General features: G+C 43.2%; 2 protein-coding genes across 3 annotated transcripts; one reads left to right on the plus strand and one right to left on the minus strand.

Annotated features, from left to right (window-relative positions):
- The first annotated feature begins 6,881 nt into the window (after nucleotides 1-6,881).
- On the plus strand, nucleotides 6,882-19,717 carry parp1 (poly (ADP-ribose) polymerase 1). 2 transcript variants are annotated; one of them, XM_023999789.2, is made up of 21 exons: nucleotides 6,882-7,102; nucleotides 8,565-8,727; nucleotides 8,877-8,992; nucleotides 9,226-9,440; nucleotides 11,727-11,811; nucleotides 11,975-12,091; nucleotides 12,245-12,421; nucleotides 14,408-14,567; nucleotides 14,847-14,987; nucleotides 15,123-15,362; nucleotides 15,507-15,708; nucleotides 15,927-16,122; nucleotides 16,301-16,429; nucleotides 16,571-16,777; nucleotides 17,225-17,353; nucleotides 17,451-17,549; nucleotides 17,910-18,062; nucleotides 18,297-18,424; nucleotides 18,520-18,581; nucleotides 18,713-18,827; nucleotides 19,125-19,717. In XM_023999789.2, exons 1-21 carry the CDS (start codon nucleotides 6,980-6,982, stop codon nucleotides 19,204-19,206), a joined length of 3,039 nt encoding a protein of 1,012 aa, XP_023855557.1. In that variant the 5' UTR covers nucleotides 6,882-6,979; the 3' UTR covers nucleotides 19,207-19,717. The 2 variants fall into 2 exon arrangements, with proteins under 2 accessions (XP_023855557.1, XP_023855558.1); XM_023999790.2 differs by having other exon boundaries at nucleotides 6,969-7,052.
- adorb1a (adenosine receptor B1a) lies at nucleotides 9,567-10,638 on the minus strand. The gene has a single exon (XM_070446822.1). It carries the CDS (start codon nucleotides 10,609-10,611, stop codon nucleotides 9,676-9,678), a length of 936 nt encoding a protein of 311 aa, XP_070302923.1. The 5' UTR covers nucleotides 10,612-10,638; the 3' UTR covers nucleotides 9,567-9,675.

Consider the following 19,717-nt stretch of genomic DNA (forward strand, 5'->3'; position numbering starts at 1 on the left):
ACCACCTGAGTAAGCTGGTCCTGTTTGCCCTGGCCATGTAGGAGGCCCTGAGAGAGAACAACAAAAAATCTCACAACACCTTCCAGCTCCGTGTGGGTAAGAGACAACAGAATATACACAGAGAGACTATGCTCAGACAGACCTACGCAGACATATAGGCCTAAACTACATGTTTTATGATGCTCAATAATGATCGATCCGATGGTTGTTCTCTCTGTTTGAGATGATACAGTAGTTCAGTCAAGATGGCACTCTCTCTCACACAATACCCAGCTAGCGCACAACATTCTGAGAACCATATGTTTCTTAGAGTTTGGTTAGAACGTGGTTGTCCTATGGTTATTTTTGCATACAACCTTCCCACAACTTCTTGGGAATGGTGCAGGATAGTTGATTAGCTTTGGAACATTCTCAGCACATTTTGAAGAAATTGACAACCAAATATTATTTTCTTGCTATTTCAATACTTTACCAGAACATTTCCTAAAAGTTCAAAAATGGTTACATTTAATCAAATATTTGGTAATGTTCTAAGAACGTTCTTCAACTGGTTTGACATTGGGTATGTTCTCAAATAGTTCAGTGAATGTAAAGAAACAATGTAATTCTGTGGGAATTTCACTACTTCAGTATAACGCTTCCAACAGATTTCCTCGTGGTTCTATTTAAAATGTTGTTCTCAAATTGTTCCAAGAGCGTTAAAAGAAAACGTTCCATTAAAACCTCAACTTTAGCAATGTTCAGAAAATGTTCTAAGAATGTTATTTAAAAACATATACATTCCATCAACAAAACTTTCTCTATCCTCTCTGTTGTTAAGTGTGTTCAGGTGTGTTGTCCACGCCCTCTAATTGGCCACAACTGATCTTAATGAGTGCTTGTTTCCTTTGATATGGATTTTAAAATGAACAGCTTTGTATGCGTAAAAAAACATGGCATGCTAGTTCCATCCTGGTGGTGCAGTGGATTAATTCCATGAATAGAGAACAGATTCAAATCTCACTGATGCTGTGTCATAATAAAAAAATGTATGTGTTTGCATGATTAATGCCTAAGGAATTGATTTTCCATGTGTCCTATCTGTGCTTGTAGTTCAAGAAAGTGAACCCAAAATAAGCTGACAGTGTTATTAAAAGTCTTATTGAAACATTTAGTGAACATTTTAAGGAAGTTACTAAAAAATTCAGAGCGTTAATAAAACTTCAGAGAAATTTAAGGAACCAGAGTAAAATGTTCCTAGAACCTCCCTGCAACCTCAAAATAAAAGTTCCCGGAACAGGCAAAATTTCCACTTATGTTCTCAGAAAGTTATTTTTTTTCTTTCAGTTTTACCAGTCAGGAAACATTTGGCTTCATTCCCACAACCAATGTGAAACCAAAAACATATGTTCCCACAACTTCCAAGGAACCAAATGTGCTAGCTGGGTAAATAATGATTACGGTGTAATAAGCTTAACTTTTACTAAGTCAATACTCATCCAATCAAGCCTCTCCACGTTTATTTCTAACCACCACTCAGGCATCGCTCATGGGCCTGTGGTTGCCAGGGTGATCAGCGCAACCAAGCCTCAGTATGACATCTGGGGACAAAGGTGAACCTGGCGAGCCGCATGGACAGCACAGGCGTGAGAGGCCGCATCCAGGTGCCTGAGGCCACACGAGGGATGCTGGCTGCCTGGGGCTTCGTCCTGGAGCTGAGGGGACAGATCTACATCAAGGGGGTGTAGCTCTGTCCCCACCCTATACCCCACATTGTGCACTACTATTGTCCAGAGCCATATGAGGCTATAGTATATAGTACTGTACACTTTAAGAGGAATTCAGAAAATTAGGGTATTGCTTTCTATTCCTTTTATTTGTGTTATTGTGAGTGAGCGGCAGGGGAAGGTCCGGACTTACTTCATCTACAGCAGTCACACCCAAAGGGCCAGTAACGGGACTGGGGGGACGATCAGGGGGGCAATCGGAGGGCAGGAACACCCTGGCAGTGGTGGTGTTTGGCCTGGTACAGTCCAGGAAGAAGGCAGAGAGTCCAACAGAGTGTTGTTCAGCTTGGCCCCTAACAGCGGAAAGTGCTAGCAGAAGATTCTAGAGAGACCACCAAAAGGCACTTCCTGTTTAGGGGGTCATGACTTCCTATGTTGTGAATCGTCCAGCCCTGGCTCTAAACACCACTGTGGTGGATTAGCTGGTTGATCCTCAGAGAGAGAGAGAAGATATACTGTATGAGATACTGTATGTAGTGATTCTCGTGAGAGAAAACTGTACAGAACATGGGACCAAGTACCCCAAGGGATTAAAGTATTTTGTTGGGTCGGTTCAAAGGACACATTGGGTGTCATATTAAACATTCTTCAGAGGACTTTCTATTTRGCCCACAAGACTCCATCTTGTTTTGAACAGGAGGATCCACTGTCAATCTTAATTCTACTGAGTTTTAACAATCACTGTTAGGATGATAATTGCTTTTTTCAATTATCTTATGCAGTACATATTTGTATCATGTGTTTTCATGTTTATTTATTACCTGACTGAGGCCAACACAGACAATTTGATTACTATAAGAATTCACTGTAAGCTGAGTACACTGTATTTACTTACTGATGTCAAAAACCCTGCAGTTTACATGTTCGATTAGAGTCCAGACCTCTAAGCCATGATAATAAATGCCTCACTTCATCATCACTGTACCGAGATTAACTGTGCAACATATTTTGTATCATAGACTTTCATTCGCTGGATTAATTTAGTGTAAATCGGTGCATTCAATTTTGTAAATGATACACAATTTTGTAATGTTTTTATTACGATGTATAATACGATTGTTAATCGAGAGAACACATTGTTTAAATACATTGTTTGATCTGTGTAGTGATAATAATAAGTGTATTTTGCTACACATTGTGGTGAAGAGTAATTCCACGATAACAGAGTGATGCTGAGACTCCGATTTGTCCCTTTAAAATGTATGTCAAACAAAAATCAATGATTGCAAAGTTAAACAAACCATACAACTCTATGCAAAAGGACTACTTTTAACATTTTCCACTGACATTTTTACAAAAACACATTACTTGAAGAACGGTGCAGATGCAAAGTTCGTAACAGAATGCTGGTTTGTGCTGTTGGTGCTGTTGGTGCCGTCATTCTGTTACCACATTTTCAGTGGAAATTGTTAAAAGTCGCCCTTGTTCATAGAGTTGTATGGTTTGTGTTTGTTTGGGATACATTTTAAAGTGAAAAATCAGAGTCTCAACATCACTCTTAGTGTGTAATTGCCCTGAAGCTGATTTTATTTGGTTCTGTTAATGAGTGTAACCTCATTGGGCTTCCTTTACCTCTGTCGTAACGTGACTGTCATTAATGTGACGACTGCTATTTATCGAATAATTACCTACTACATTTAATTATTACTAGATTAAATTAATCATGTAACAATTAACTCATTAGGAATTTGGGGCACCACGGGAACAGTTGTTTACCAAGTTACTATCTCCCGATTTAAACTCTAAAGATTATCTAAATATCTCTTACATCAATAACAGTCAATTATGAATTATTACCTCATCAGTCTCATTCTGAACGTCGCATAATCCTTGGATATCTGCACAAACCCTAACTTAAGTGATGAATCAGCGATACACAAATTGGCTTCATTGTTTATTTACTGACTAAATAATTAAATAATCACACAGAAAAACAAACACACACACACACACGCGGTATAGGTTATTGATTACTAACATAATGCAATGAAAATGGGTCCCTGGTGGACTATCAAAAGCATGACCATTTGGTTACGCAATGGAAAGGGAGGGGTGGTAAGGAGAGGGGGAGACAAAAAGAGTCAACTTATCGTACATACATTTGGAAGCTACGCTCACAGGAATATGAACATTTAGCACCCTAATAACCGCTCATTCGGATTAGAAATGCAATATAGATTCATGCGTAGATGTCTTTCTCTATTGTCTCTCTGTTGAAACCACTCGATCCGTCTATGGGGAGTAGTTCGAAGTAAGTCTCTGGTTGTCCACCAGAGGTCACAATGTCCTTCAGGTCATCTACAAGACCCTGCTAGGTAAAGTCCCCCCTTATCTCAGCTCGCTGGTCACCATAGCAGCACCCACCTGTAGCACGCGCTCCAGCAGTTACATCTCTCTGGTCACCCACAAAACCAATTCTTCCTTTGGCCGCATCTCCTTCCAGTTCTCTGCTGCCAATGACTGGAATGAACTACAAAAATCTCTGAAACACTTATCTCCCTCACTAGCTTTAGAGCAGCTCACAGATTACTGCACCTGTACATAGCCCATCTATAATTTAGCCCAAACAACTACCTCTCGCCCTACTGTATTTATTTATTTATTTTGCTCCTTTGCACCCCATTATTTTTCTCTACTTTGCACATTCTTCCACTGCAAATCTACCATTCCAGTGTTTTACTTGCTATATTGTATTTACTTCGCCACCATGGCCTTTTTTTTTTGCCTTTACCTCCCTTATCACACCTCATTTGCTCACATTGTATATAAACTTATTTTTCTACTCTATTATTGACTGTATGTTAGTTTTACTCCATGTGTAACTCTGTGTTGTTGTATGTGTCGAACTGCTTTGCTTTATCTTGGCCAGGTCGCAATTGTAAATGAGAACTTGTTCTCAACTTGCCTACCTGGTTAAATAAAGGTGAAATAAAATTGTTCTTAGAATGGATACTTCAGGTTTTCCACACAGTGGTGAGCGGGACCTGTTCTTCCTTCTCGTCTTTGTCCTAGACTACTTTATGTACCCAGCTGCAGACTGTGAATGTTTGGTCTTTACCTTCTTCTCTCGTCGAAGGTTTCAGAGGGTCTTACCATTTTCTAGTCTTGTAGTTTTAGCCATTTCAACGTGTGGACCACGTCCTCACGTTCTCTGGTCTTGTAGTTTTAACCATTTCAACGTGTGGGCCATGGCCTCACGTTCTCTGGTCTGTATTTAAAATCTCAGCAAGTCCTTTGAAGCACTCTGGCCTGAAAGGTGGTTCCATCATGTTGACACGAACTCTGAGCTCACTTGGGCGTGGCTACGGACTGGGCACAAGTATGCAAGAAAAACAATTCTCATTTAGAAGGCTAAAATCACATTGCTATCTTTTCAAAAATAGTGTGAATAGGTGTGGTCAACCAGGTATATCTCACAGCTTATACTAACCGTACTATCTTTACTACAGAATTGTCCTTTGTACCTCAGCAAGTTGCAGCAGAAACATTGTGGCCAGTTTCCCCATTCTGCAGATCCTGATTCCTTCTGGCTGATTTAGGGCGGGGAGAAGGGTGCGGTATTCAGCATTGTAGTGCATTTCTGGGCACAGAAATGTTCCGTTTCTGCCCCATTTCAGCACAGTCAGCAATGTCCTGAAGAGCCCAGATCAATTTAATTTTCATGAAAAGGGAAACACTTTCCTTTGGAGCTACTCAATGACCAACAAGCAACAGCCTCCTATATAATAGCTCTTATGTTATTTGTTCCTGTTGATAGTGAATATTCTAGTCTGTGTTTTATATTGTTTTTATGATTTACACTTCAATGTTTGTTGTGTGTGTTGATATAATGTAATATGTTTGACAGTTTATCAACTGTTGATTTATGCCAATAAATATTTTGCTAAGAAATATTTCACTGCCTAATTTAGGATATTCATAGACATTCCAATTATTACCAGATTTCTTTGTTATACAATCTTTACTTGATCAGTATTTTGTTGGCTGCCTCTGATGATCCAGATGAGATATTGGTGAAGTGCGCCATCTAGTGGCAAATTATGTTTCTATTGTCTGCCATCACCATTCAGTACAAACAAACATAATTTAAAGCTAGAGTCCTTATTCAAACAATAACAATGCTGCCCCGCCTCTGTTTTGGTAAAAATCTGAGCGCTGGGCCTGGATAAATATAACCACTCTCAAATTCATAGACAGAGCTGTGGATGTAATGACTGACCATTCATTATATACAAATTGTAGTTTTAACCATGTTTTGAGGCCAGAAAGTGTTAACAAACATTGGAGTAAAACAAGCTTATATTTTGGGTTATGATGGGGTACTGCTGCGTTCGTAACCAAGTGGGAAGTGGGAATTTACCACATATGATGGGGAAAAATCCACTTGAAAGGCCCTCCAAATGGTAATTACTTGTCGGAAACTATCATCCCGAACTCCCACTTTTTTATTTTATTTAATAAATTGTACCCCCTTTTCTCCCCAATTTTCGTGGTATCCAATCGCTAGTAATTACTATCTTGTCTCATCGCTACAACTCCCGTACGGGCTCCGGAGAGACGAAGGTCGAAAGTCATGCGTCCTCCGAAGCACAACCCAACCAAGCCGCACTGCTTCTTAACACAGCGCGCCTCCAACCCGGAAGCCATCCGCACCAATGTGTCGGAGGAAACACCGTGCACCCGCCCCACTTGGTTAGCGCGCACTGCGCCCCGAACTCCCACTTCTCCCACCTGCTGACCTCTGACATCATGTCACCTTTTAAGGAAAGGACCTCGATTACAGCCTTTCCAGGAGTTAAATGCAACAACAAAACATTATTTATAAAAAGCAATCTGTTCATGTTTTTTGAACACTTTTGGTCGGAACAATTCTTCAACCAGTAAGATTTTAGGTAGCTTTCTTCAACAATCAATCGGTATATATATTCTTAATTTATAAGTCCAAAAATAGATCTTTAAAATAAAACCTTAAATTACAAATACTATCATTAATAAAATGTTATTCTTTTKAAATAAAAATGTTTTTTTGAGCGTTGGTTATCGTACTCTGTATTTGACTTTCTATGTCTTTTAGTACATCTTCCTCGATTGCTCTTGTCTGCGTTTCTGCGCGGGTACTCTGCACGCGGGCTGCAACTACATTGTAGTGGCTACTGCCAAGCAAGTTAGATTTACATTCAATCAATCTCATTTTGCGTCTAAACTCAACAAAAATGGCAGATGCACAAGAGGACAAGCTTTACAAAGCTGAATATGCCAAAAGTGGACGTGCTTCGTGCAAGAAATGTAAGGAAAACATTGCAAAGGATTCGCTGCGGATGGCTATCATGGTGCAGGTAACGTAGCTAGAGCGTCTTGTGATTTCCGAGAAAACTGCATAAGTGTGGACAATCTCAGAATCACTTATACGGTTGTTGTTTCTGCACTAAACAGCCCATTATTGATATGTTGTGGATTTCCTTTACGAATATAGCATGTTTGTGTTGTCTTGATAGAACTCAATTGCGTTTAAATGGCTTCCGAAGGCTTAAATGAGAACGGGCTTTGATTCCTTCGCACCACCAGCGCATTCATTTTTCAATGATATGTCTCGGGCATACATAGATGTGAAAGAAGTAAATGGAATGCAGACGGTGGGGAGAAGGAAGCAGAATTGTCGCAGGTTAAACATCTGTTCTAACAACGTGGATATTCGTACAATCCGTCGTGATGTATGTATTGTAACAGGCCCGCAATGTGGCTACTAATATCCGATTAGGATATAATTGGCAGTTTTCGCTACATAACAGAAGTTTTCCCTTTTCTGGTTTAGAAGAATTGACTGCTAAGTCATTTCGCTTCGTATAAACTGGTAGCATAACTGTCATACAGAACTCGGTTGTGCTAGTCAAATTCGTTTTTATCTGTATTGCAGTTGATTGGTGACGATGCCATGAACATGTATTGGGGTTAACATCTGTGCAAGAATTATACTCTTTTTTTTTTTTTTTTACCTCAACAGTGTAAAATACACATCAATAACAGCCTAATAGGCTAATTTTGCTGGGGGCATTGAGGAGTTTCGTGTCTGTCCCCAACGGCATCTTTCCCAACGCGTTTCCATGGCAAATTTCCATTAGGTCGCGTTCCATTGACCTCTTTACCGCATCTATGCTACAGCTAGCGTTATGCCCTTGATTTCCAATAATTCAATTCAAGGACCTCTGGTAGCATCTGCCGCTTTAAAAACAATTCGGAACTTGGAAATCTCTGAATTTAGCGCGTTCATAACAACTGGTAACAACTTTTCTCCTACTGTAGAAAATCGTTTTGAATTGTCATCCAAGGTCCAACTCAGAATGCCAAGCTGGGAACTCGGGGCAGCTTTCTAGAACTCTGCCTTTCCGACCACAAGATCACTGGCGTCATGATTTGACCAAGTTTTTTCCGAGTTCAGTAGTTTTGAATGCTCCATAGTAAGCTTGACCCATTTCCAAATTAGCTCAGGGAAAACTTCAGCAAGAGCGCTGAATGCAGTCATTTGTCATAATGACCGTTTAGGTACCTGTAATCTATACAATTTCTGAGCGTTGTGTGAATTGTGCCAAGAATTTCACATGAACCAATGTTTACACTTCACAAGTGAAATAAGTGACATAGCTTGCTAGATAAGATGGCAAGTGTGCCTGCTGGTGACAAGTTTTTTTTTTTTTTTTTGTCACCCTGAGTCATATGAGCCTACCACCTGGACTATATATGTACAATGTAGTGTGATTTACCTTACCCACCATGACCCTCCCATTATTTTATTTTCCCCAGTCGCCCATGTTTGACGGTAAGGTGCCCCACTGGCACCACTTCTCCTGCTTCTGGCTGCGGGCGTCTGCCCATTCTCCTGCAGACATCGCTGGATTCTCTGACCTGCGATGGGAGGACCAGGAGAAGGTCAAGAAGGCCATCGAGACTGGGGGAGCTGCAGGAGGTCAGTCTTTAACCATTAACTTTTCTCCCAAGCGTGGAGTCATCTGTGTACCCCTTTGATGTCATTGAAATGGGACCCCAAAAAAATGTCATGCTCATTGACTGGAGGTCAGATTTCAAATAACACATTGTCTTCCCTCTTCCTCACAGGAAAAGGTGATGTGAAGGGTGGGGCCAAAGGAGAGAAGACTCTGAATGACTTTGCAGTGGAGTATGCCAAGTCAAACCGTAGCACATGTAAAGGGTGTGAGCAGAAAATTGAAAAGGTGAGGGGTCAATATTTAGATCTGTTTATTTTTTTACATAGAGATGATATGATATACACATGGCTGTAAAATGAATAGTTACAGTACAGCTATTCCTCAACATCTGTTCAGTGTAAAAAAAATGAAAGTTTTAGAATAGATTGTCAATGTACATAAATACTTGAATAGGTATCCCACATAAACCCAAATATACACTGTCATAACARCCCGAACTCCTCTCCTCTGTGCTCCAGGACCAGATCCGTGTATCTAAGAAGACGGTTGACCCAGAGAAGCCCCAGCTGGGGTTGATAGACCGCTGGTACCATACCGCCTGCTTTGTGGGCCGCAGGGAGGAGCTGGTCTTCAAACCAGAGTACAGCGCCACCCAGCTCAAAGGCTTTAACACACTCAGGGTGGAGGACAAGGAGGAGCTAAAGAGAAGGCTGCCCGCCATCAAATCTAAAGGGTGAGGCTTTCTCTAATGAAGCAAATAAAGTAGTCTGGTGTCCACAAACKTTAACTTTACTGGAATGTACATAGTGGTATATTAACGTTAGAATATCAGGAACACATCTCCCATCTATCAGTTCTGTTTATTGTAAAAGACAGTTCTCTGGGCATAACGACCACCAAATGGTACATAATCCTCATCAGTTGAACATTAAGTAATGGCGAGTCAGACGGTACCAACGGGTCTTCGGTCAGGTCCGGTGGGTGGTGGTCCCCCCGCCATCGGCCGCGTCCTCCCAGTCCCCTAGAGCTCTACAGCAGAGGAAGATGGCCTTAAAGGTGTTCCGGAAGGTCTTCATCTTGTACGCGTACAGGAAGGGGTTAACGGCGGAGTTGGCGTGTGATAGGATAATGGCGGTGAGGAGGAGCTCCAGGGGCACAGGGCAGCCAGGGCAGAGCAGCAGGAAGCAGTTGATGACGTGCAGCGGTATCCAGCAGACAGTGAAGAGGAAGAGGACGAGGAACAGCGACGTGGCTGTCTTTATCTCCCTCTTCATGCTGGCCGCCCGGGCCGCCTGCCCCTCCGCACCCCCCACGCCGCCCCCGCGCTCTGCTGCGATGCGCCGTACCTGCCGCTTGACTGTCACGAAGATCTTGGCGTAGATGAGGAACATGACGACCAGGGGCGCCAGCACGCAGGCAAAGAAGTTGAAGTAGACCATATAGGTCATGTCCACCACGAACACGAAGAAGCAGTAGCCCGAGTCGGGTGGCGTTTTGTGCCAGCCCATGAGGGGCACCAGGCCAATGAGGAAAGCCAGCACCCAGGTCACCAGGATAACTAGGATAGCGTTGCGTGGCGTCATGAGCGTGTGGTAGCGGAAGGGCAGGAAGATGGCCACGTAGCGCTCCACAGCTACAGCTAGCAGGCTGAAGATGGAGCTCTGGGTTAGCATGATGAGCACACTTAGCATCAGCAGACACAGGTAGAGGTTGTGGCGGGGCACGCCAACGCCAGTGAGGATGGCGCAAGGGATGGCCAGTGCACCCACGCAGATGTCGGCTACGGCCAGCGACACTAGGAAGTAGTTGGTGACAGTACGTAGCTTCCTGTTGAGGCCAACGGCGGCACACACCAGCAGGTTACCCACGGTGGAGAGGGTTGCTATGATGAGTTCAGCCACCATGTACACAACGTTTGGGGACACCACCAGGTCAGGGGGAGGAGTGGTGGAAGCGAGGAAGGAGGAGGAGGAGGTCCAGAGGGGTTGAATGTATGGGGGGAAGGTTGAGTTGTCGAAGAGAAGGGAGGTTGAGAGGTTCAGTGATACTGTGATGGTCTCTGTCATTTTCCTGAAATTGAGAGAAAGGGAGGTCAGACTTGCTTACTGTAACATTGTGAAAATTGTCTTAAAGTGGTTCTGATTTTAAATGATTCCTTATTGATTTACTACATAAAAATGCAGTTTTGGTAAAGAAAGGGCTACTTACCAAACAGTAGCTAGTCAGAATAATGATGCTTAAAACGAAGAATGTCCGTCTTGTTCTGTGCCTGACTCTCCCTCTCTAATGAAGAGCAGTGTTTGTCAGGAGGACTTGTGAGAAAGGGAATGCATTAGTATTGATCTGCTGCCATCTCTACAAAGTACCACCTCTCTCCCAACAACTGCTACTGCTATGACCACACACAGGCTGAGTGTGTGCACAAGGCAGAGATGGGTTGTTTTTATAGATTCTATCATAGGAGGTGGATGTTTTTTGGTGTTTGTTTCCTGTCCTGTGAGTCAGGTGGTGACCACTATGGGACAATGTGTTTAAGGGGCAGTGATTGACAGATGTTTAGAGGGACAGGATAGGCCTCTGGGAAGCTGATTAATTTCCCTCCTGAAGGGGAGAGGTTGACCAGAGGGAGGGGGAGAGGGTGACAGGGTGACATCCTAATCACCCACAGAGTCACAGGGACGTGTAGTAACTTGAATCATCTCCAGAGACCGGGTGATGTGCGTCTCCACCGGGTGTCAGGACACTAATGAATCTCCCTGATTAATGAAGGTGTCAGGTTTATTTGACTAACCTTGGATAAGGCTCTGCTCCCAACAGGCCTCATTTACAAAGTTAATGGGGAAGTCAGTGCCTGTCAAGTTCCTTCAGGAAGTTTTCAACAGCAAAACTTTCTCTTGAAGGATGAATTACAGAATGGTGTGATTTGAAATGTTGCTTGTAAATGTTTTGCTTGGTAGATAAATTGGTTCCTGCATAGAGAATGTAAACAAATAATTTATTTTCCCTGTTTTTCCCTCAGAAAGAGAAAGACTGATGAGGTAGATGGAGAAGGGGCATCGAAGAAGGATGAGGAGGAGAAGAAGAAAGTGGAGTTGCAGATGAAGGTTCACTCCTGAAAATTGTGGAAATGCCTTAACATTAATATTTCTTTACTTCATCAAATTAGTAACATAATGTCATTGTTGTCATTTTGTATGTGTGTATGCAACTATATGCCCATAGGTTTTGCGAGTGATGTTTTCCAAACCCCCTCTTGTGTGTGTACAGGAGCAGAGCCAGCTGATCTGGGGCATCAAGGACAAGCTCAGGCAGTTCTGTTCCACCAACGACATGAAGGAGCTGCTCATCGCCAACGGACAGGAAGTGCCCTCTGGAGAGTCCAATGTAAGGAGGCTCACTATGTATCTGTCTCAGTAGCTGTCTTTCTATCTGTCCATTTCTGCGGTCTGTCTCGTTTAACTGTGTAAACGTGTGTGGTTTGTGTGTTTGCGTGATGTGTCAAACAGCCAGTCAAATAGTGTGTTGTTTGATTGACAGGTGGTGGACAGCCTAGGAGACTGCATGGCCTTTGGCGCACTGAATCCCTGCGAGGAGTGCCAGGGCCAGCTGGTGTTCAAGAGCGACGCCTACTACTGCACTGGAGACCTCTCCGCCTGGACCAAGTGTGTGTTCAGGACCCAGCTGCCCAACCGCAAGGGCTGGGTCATCCCCAAGGTAGGCCCCCTTCTTTGGGTTCAGAGTGTCTGTAGAGTTTGATGTTCATGTACACTGCTGCTACTCGCTGTTTATGATCTATGCATAGTCACTTTACCTGTACCTACATGTACATATTACCTCGACTAACCTGTACCCCCGCACATTGACTCAGTACTGGTACCCCATGTATATAGCTTCGGTATTGTTTAGTTAGTAAATATTTTCCTAACTCTATTTTCTTAACCTCTCTGGGATATGTGGGACGCCAACATCAAGTGAAAATGCAGAGCGCCAAATTCAAATGAATTACTATAAAAAAAATGACTTTCATGAAATCACACATGCAATACACCAAATTAAAGCTACACTTGTTGTGAATCCAGCCAACGTGATTTCCAGATTTCAAAAAGGCTTTATGACGAAAGCACACCAAACGATTATGTTAGGTCAGTACATAGTCACAGATAAACACAGCCATTTTTCCAGCCAAAGAGAAGTCACAAAAAGCAGAAATAGAGATACAATTAATCCCTAACTTTTGATGATCTTCATCAGATGACACTCATAGGACTTCATGTTACACAATACATGTATGTTTTGTTCAATAAAGTTCATATTTATATCCAAATATCTCAGTTTACATTGGCGCGATACGTTCAGTAATGTTTTGCTTCCAAAACATCCCGTGATTTTGCAGAGAGCCACATCAATTTACAGAAATACTCATCATAAATGTTGATAAAAATACATGTGTTATGCATGGAACTTTAGATAAACTTCTCCTTAATGCAACCGCTGTGTCAGATTTAAAAATAAAAAAAAAGCTTTACCGAAAAAGCACACCATGCAATAATCTGAGTACAGCGCTCAGAGCTCAAACAAGCCATACAGATATCCGCCATGTTGTGGAGTCAACAAAGTCAGAAATAGCATTATAAATATTCACTTACCTTTGATGATCTTCATCAGAATGCACTCCCAGGAATCCCAGTTCCACAATAAATGTTTGATATGTTCGATAAAGTCCATTTATGTCCAAATACCTACTTTTTGTTCGCGCGTTTAGTACACAATCCAAACTCACGATGCGCGGGCAGGTCCAGGCGAAAGTTCAGACAAAGTCATATTACAGTTCGTAGAAACATGTCAAACTAAGTATAGAATCAATCTTTAAGATGTTTTTATCATAAATCTTCAATAATATTCCAACCTGAGAATTCCTTTGTCTGTAGAATTGCAATGGAACGCAAGCTAACTCTCTCACGTGAACGCGCATGACCAGCTCATGCAACTCTGGCAGACCTCTGACTCATTCAGCTCCCATTCCCCTYCTTTACAGTAGAAGCATCAAACAAGGTTCTAAAGACTGTTGACATCTAGCGGAAGCCTTAGAAAGTGCAATATGACCCCATAGACACTGTATATTCGATAGGCAAAGAGTTGAAAAACTACAAACCTCAGATTTCCCACTTCCTGGTTGTATTTTTTCTCAGGTTTTTGCCTGCCATATGAGTTCTGTTATACTCACAGACATCATTCAAACAGTTTTAGAAACTTCAGAGTGTTTTCTATCCAAATCTACTAATTATATGCATATTCTAGCTTTTAGGGCTGAGTAGCAGGCAGTTTACTCTGGGCACCTTTTTATCCAAGCTAATCAATACTGCCCCCCTGTCCCAAAGAAGTTAACTGCATTGTTGGTTAAGGGCTTGTAAGTAAGCATTTAACCGTAAGGTCTACTACACCCATTGTATTTCGTGCATGTAACAAATAGAATTTCATTTATCTGGGTTGTGTTCAGTTGGGAAAACTATGCAAAAAGTTTTGCAACAGAAAATGAAAAAGCCATTTCTTATTGGACAAGTTCACATAGTACCTGCTTGTTTTGGACTGTTTTCTTCGGTGTCGTGCCTAATGAATTCGACAAAGATCTCAGATATAACTCACTATGCTCTTGTGAATGTCAAAAGCTAACATCTCCTCCTCTGATCTATTCCTCTGCAGGAGTTCCATGAGCTTCCCTTCCTCAAGAAGTTCAAGTTTAAGAGACAGGACCGGGTGTTCCCCAAGGTGTCTGCCGCCCCTCCCCCAGCCTCTGCATCCGCTCCAGTCCCCAGTGCCTCCAGTGCTCCCAGTATACCCCTCCCAGAGGGAGCCCCTGCAGGTAAGCAGAAACCAGTAGGAGAATGTGGTGTAGTGGGCCAACTTGTTGGAATGACTTGAGTCATTATATCTTCTCATTGTGCTGAAGAATCTGGCCGAAATGGAGATGCCTCTTTTCGAGTAAAAGAACAATGATTTCACTCTATATTTTTGCTTCTCTATTCTACAGTGAATATATTCTCTTGTTCCTAAGTGCGATGCTAGAACATGACCAGCCCCATTCATAGTATTGGAATGGTAATTCTGTCTATATCGGTTCGTCTCCCCTCCTCCCCTGTAGATAAGCCTCTGACAGGGATGAAGTTGCTGACTGTGGGCAAGCTGAGACAGAACAAGGACGAGCTGAAGGCTGCCGTGGAGGAGCTGGGCGGGAAGATCACCGGCACAGCCAATAAGGCTACTCTCTGCCTCAGCACCAAGAGTGAGTAGCCAGTCAATCAGGGGGCTGTTGGATTCAACTTTTGCTCGCCCTTACAGTAACACATTTTCAGAAGGATAGGTTGGATTTCTTTGTTTTCCCTAGTTTGACATCTTTGGTGTGCTCTTTTTCTCACAGAGGAGGTAGAGAAGATGAGTAAGAAGATGGAGGAGGCGGAGGAGGCGGGCGTGCGCGTGGTCTCGGAGGACTTCCTCACTGACATCAAGTCCTCGGGCAAGGCCCTGCAGGAGCTGGTCTCCCTGCATGCCATCTCCACCTGGGGGGCCGAGGTCAAACTAGAGACCCAGGCTCAGTCAGCGGCCTCCAGGTCTGGAGCCATGGCTGGCAAGAGCACCAAAAGGGTGAAGGAGGAGGAAGGTATGGAATCGGAAGTAACATTGAGTAACTTAACTGACTGTTATCGTGGAGTATTTCGTTTTTACAGGCTGCTATGGTAGAGCGTATGGCAGTTGGGTCAATTCCACTTTTACAGTTGTAACAATCTAATTTCTGCTTTTTCAGGTGTTAACAAGGCCAGTAAGAAGATGAAGCTGACTGTGAAAGGAGGAGCAGCAGTGGACCCAGACTCATGTCTAGAGAACAGTGCTCATGTCCTGGATCAGAACGGCAAGATCTTCAGCGCTACGCTAGGTCTGGTGGACATCGTCAGGGGAACCAACTCCTACTACAAACTGCAGCTGCTGGAGGACGATGTGCATAAACGGTTAGTCTATCCTCTGGGTAAAAGGGTCCTGAAAGGGGGCCACTTCCTCTCATCCCTCTCTTTATCCTCCCCATTCACCACTCCTCTCTCCCTCATGCTACTCTCTCTGCTTTCCCTGTATTTCTCTTCCTCTTTCTCCCTTACCTCTTTCTTGTCCCCATTCCAGCTCATCTCACCCTTCTCTTTCCTCTCCCTCTGTCTTTCTTCTCTGTGTGTAGGTACTGGGTGTTCCGCTCCTGGGGCAGAGTGGGCACCACCATCGGGGGAAATAAGCTGGATAAGTTCCATGATAAGAACTCTGCCATGGACAACTTCCTGGGTGTGTACGAAGAGAAGACAGGCAACGCCTGGGGCTCTTCCCACTTCACCAAGTATCCCAACAGGTTCTACCCTCTGGAGATCGACTACGGTCAGGTACAGCTAGAACACACAGACACACACAGGACCATTTGTGTTCATATTTAAGAATTTGTGCATTTGACTTGACAGGCCTACTTTTAATTGAGAAATGTATACTGTGGCCTTCACCGGTTAACCCTGATTGGCCCATCCTATCTCTGTCCCATATCTGATTGGTTGTTTTCCCCCCCAGGATGAGGAGGCGGTGAAGAGGCTGACAGCCAGTGCTGGCACAAACTCTCTGCTGGCCAAGCCTGTCCAGGAACTCATCAGGACCATCTTTGATGTGGAGAGCATGAAGAAGGCCATGGTGGAGTTTGAGGTGGGTACTGAGTTGGTGGAGAGTGTGTGTGTGTGTGTTGGTTTTTCTCAATGTGTATTTTTGTCCAAATGTGACCCCCATTTCCCCCTCTAATTTCTCTTCATTGAGAATGAGTCATTCATCTTTTGTCTTTCCTGTCAGATTGACCTGCAGAAGATGCCGCTGGGGAAGCTGAGTAAGAGGCAGATCCAGAGTGCCTACGCCCTCCTCAGTGAGGTGCAGCAGGCTGTATCGGACAGTTCCTCAGAGTCCCACATTCTGGACCTGTCCAATCGCTTCTACACCCTCATACCTCACGACTTTGGCATGAAGAAACCACCGCTGCTCAGCAACCTTGACTACATTCAGGTGAGGACACCTGTGTTCTCTCTCACGCTCATCCTCTCAATCAAATGAATTTATTAGCAATTGTCACAAAGTGCTTATACAGAAACTGAGCCTAAAACCCTAGAGAGCGAGCAAGGCAGATGTAGAAGCACAGTGGCTAGGAAAAACTCCCTAGAAAGGCAGGCTCTGAGGGGTGACCAGTCATCTTCTGGCTGTACCGGGTGGAGATTTTAAGAGTACGTGGTTATTAAGGCCAGGGTTTTCTGGCCTTAATGGCTCTCTCCCCAACCTAGAGAACTGGAATGGAGACTCGAGTCATACATTTTTCAGACCTCCAGCTCTAAGCGTACACAGTCAGTCAATTATCCTGAGGTACTTGAACCAAAGGAGTCTAGTTGAGTTTATTTCTAAACTCTTTAGTAAGTGATGGTAGATGTTTTTAACCCTTTGTGTCCCACTACCGTCCAGGCTAAGGTCCAGATGTTGGACAACCTGCTGGACATTGAAGTGGCCTACAGTCTGCTGAAAGGAGGGGCCGAGGATAACAAGAAGGACCCTATCGACATCAACTATGAGAAACTCAAAACCAAGATTGAGGTACAGTAGTGGTTTTTCAATGCTACTCTCTATTGTGAATACAGTGCTCTAAAAGTTATGAACTATGAATGTGTTGTATTTGTCATCCACCTTGCAGGTTGTTGACAAGACCACAAAGGAGGCAGAGATCATTCTGCAGTATGTCAAGAACACACACGCTGCTACACACAACACCTACACACTGGAAGTTGAGGAGGTAAGATTTTCCTGAGAAGCTCACACACACACACATCACAACTGCTTCTACCAGACTCTTATTAGGACTGCTACATACTGCATAATTTAAACACTTGCCCCCTAATATCCCCTTCCCCAAAACACGTATAAATATTGGACTATAAGTTGTGCCTTCCTGTATTATACCTGTGATAAAATGTCTATTCTATTCTACTGAACCATTTACTCTATATTCCTATTCTTATATTTTATTATTTCTTACTGTTGCATTGTTGAGAAGGAACCTTCAAGTAAGCATTTCTATGGACGGTGTATACCATGTGTATCCCTTACATACGACTAATAGAACTTCTGTGGTGTCTCGCTTCCGCCCTCTCAGATCTTCAAGATCGTTAGGGAGGGAGAGTACCAGCAGTACCGCCCGTTCCAGGATCTGCCCAATCGACAGCTTCTGTGGCACGGTTCTCGTGCCACCAACTACGCTGGTATCCTTTCTCAGGGTCTGCGTATCGCCCCTCCTGAAGCCCCCGTGGTGAGTGTCCACCTCGCACTACAGCGCCAGCTAATGCTTGGGATGCATAGGGGAAGTTCCTCCTTTTGTTTTTTATTATAGCTGATCAACATGGTATTATTTTTAGCACCCGGTGACATGGTCTTGTATGCAGTCCATATTTATCATTATATGGCAACAGCTCCGGTTCAAATTCACCTTTACTACGTTGTGACATTTGAAAAACGCTCATGATGTTGTCTTGATACATTCCAGACGGGTTACATGTTTGGCAAAGGTGTGTACTTTGCCGACATGGTGTCCAAGTCGGCCAACTACTGCCACACCTCCCAGTCCGACCCAACTGGCCTACTTCTACTGGGAGAGGTCGCCCTCGGAAACATGTGAGTGACGGCTCAGGTTTATAGAATCCTTTTAATATTCCATATTCTCTGCAATCCCAACTATCGTTATTGATATTTGTTTATTTTTTGTACAGGCATGAACTGAAGAAGGCCTCACACATCACAAAACTACCCAAGGGTAAACACAGCGTGAAAGGTACGGCGATTTTAGATCATATTTACATAATTGAAAAGGCTGTATACAATCATGCAATATTTAGACACATTTATATTACTGTAACTTACTTGGCACTTAACTCATTATTTTCTTCCTTCTCTCCCTGTTAGGTTTGGGTCGAAACGCCCCAGATCCTAGTGCCACTGTCACTTTAGACGGGGTGCAAGTGCCTCTGGGAAAAGGAACCAACACCAACATCGACGACACGAGTCTGCTGTACAACGAGTATCCTTTGCTTCCTCTGAGGGCCTCTGCCTGTCTTCTGAATCTGAGTCTTATACTTTTGCCCATTTTCATCCAAGTGGGTTTGTGCACTGCCTTGTCAATAGAATTTAAAACCATCTCTACTACATTGTTATTACACATGTACGAGGTTGAGAGATAGATATGTGTCCTGTTATCAAGACGAGTTTACAATCTTTTGTTGTATTTCTGTTTTAGGAATGTAACTTGCATCGAATAATATGACATGCCCCCACACTGTTCCCTAGTTCCTATTTCGCTTAACCTTGCCTCCTCCAGATACATTGTGTATGATGTGGCACAGGTGAACCTGAAGTACCTGTTGAAGATCAAGTTCAACTACCAGATGTCCATGTGGTGAATGGGTTGTAGTTGACCACCACCGGCTCTCCAGAAGGATCCAGCTGACCACCCACCGCTTCCAGCCCCCACCCCACAACAAGAGACATTTTGTACCTTCCCAACCTAATACCGTGTTCTGTTTTCATTTTGTAGTTTAAAATCTTAGCCACTATACACATGGCTTATTGCAATAGCGGATAGCCTTAAATAGGATAGATGTATTGGCCTTGTTTTATGCACCTTAGTACCTGTTTGACTATACTAGGTTGGTATTGGTTATTAAGACTGTGGATCGTAAGGTCAGAGTTCAACAATCAGAATGGCTGAATTAAGGCACCTGTGGAAAGAGATTGTCATTGCAAGACAAGAAAAGCGATAATATGACCAACACTGGTCTGTTAAATGTTAGTTTTTTTTGGTTTACTTGTGTACCCATAGTCCAATGTAGTATTTGAGGTAAAAGCAATGCTGTTTTTTTTACAATTTTTTAATATTACTCTTAAAACTGAAATTTTTCATCTATGGTCAGT

This window comes from Salvelinus sp. IW2-2015, linkage group LG14 (assembly GCF_002910315.2).
Source record: "Salvelinus sp. IW2-2015 linkage group LG14, ASM291031v2, whole genome shotgun sequence".
Classification (NCBI taxonomy): domain Eukaryota; kingdom Metazoa; phylum Chordata; class Actinopteri; order Salmoniformes; family Salmonidae; genus Salvelinus; species Salvelinus sp. IW2-2015.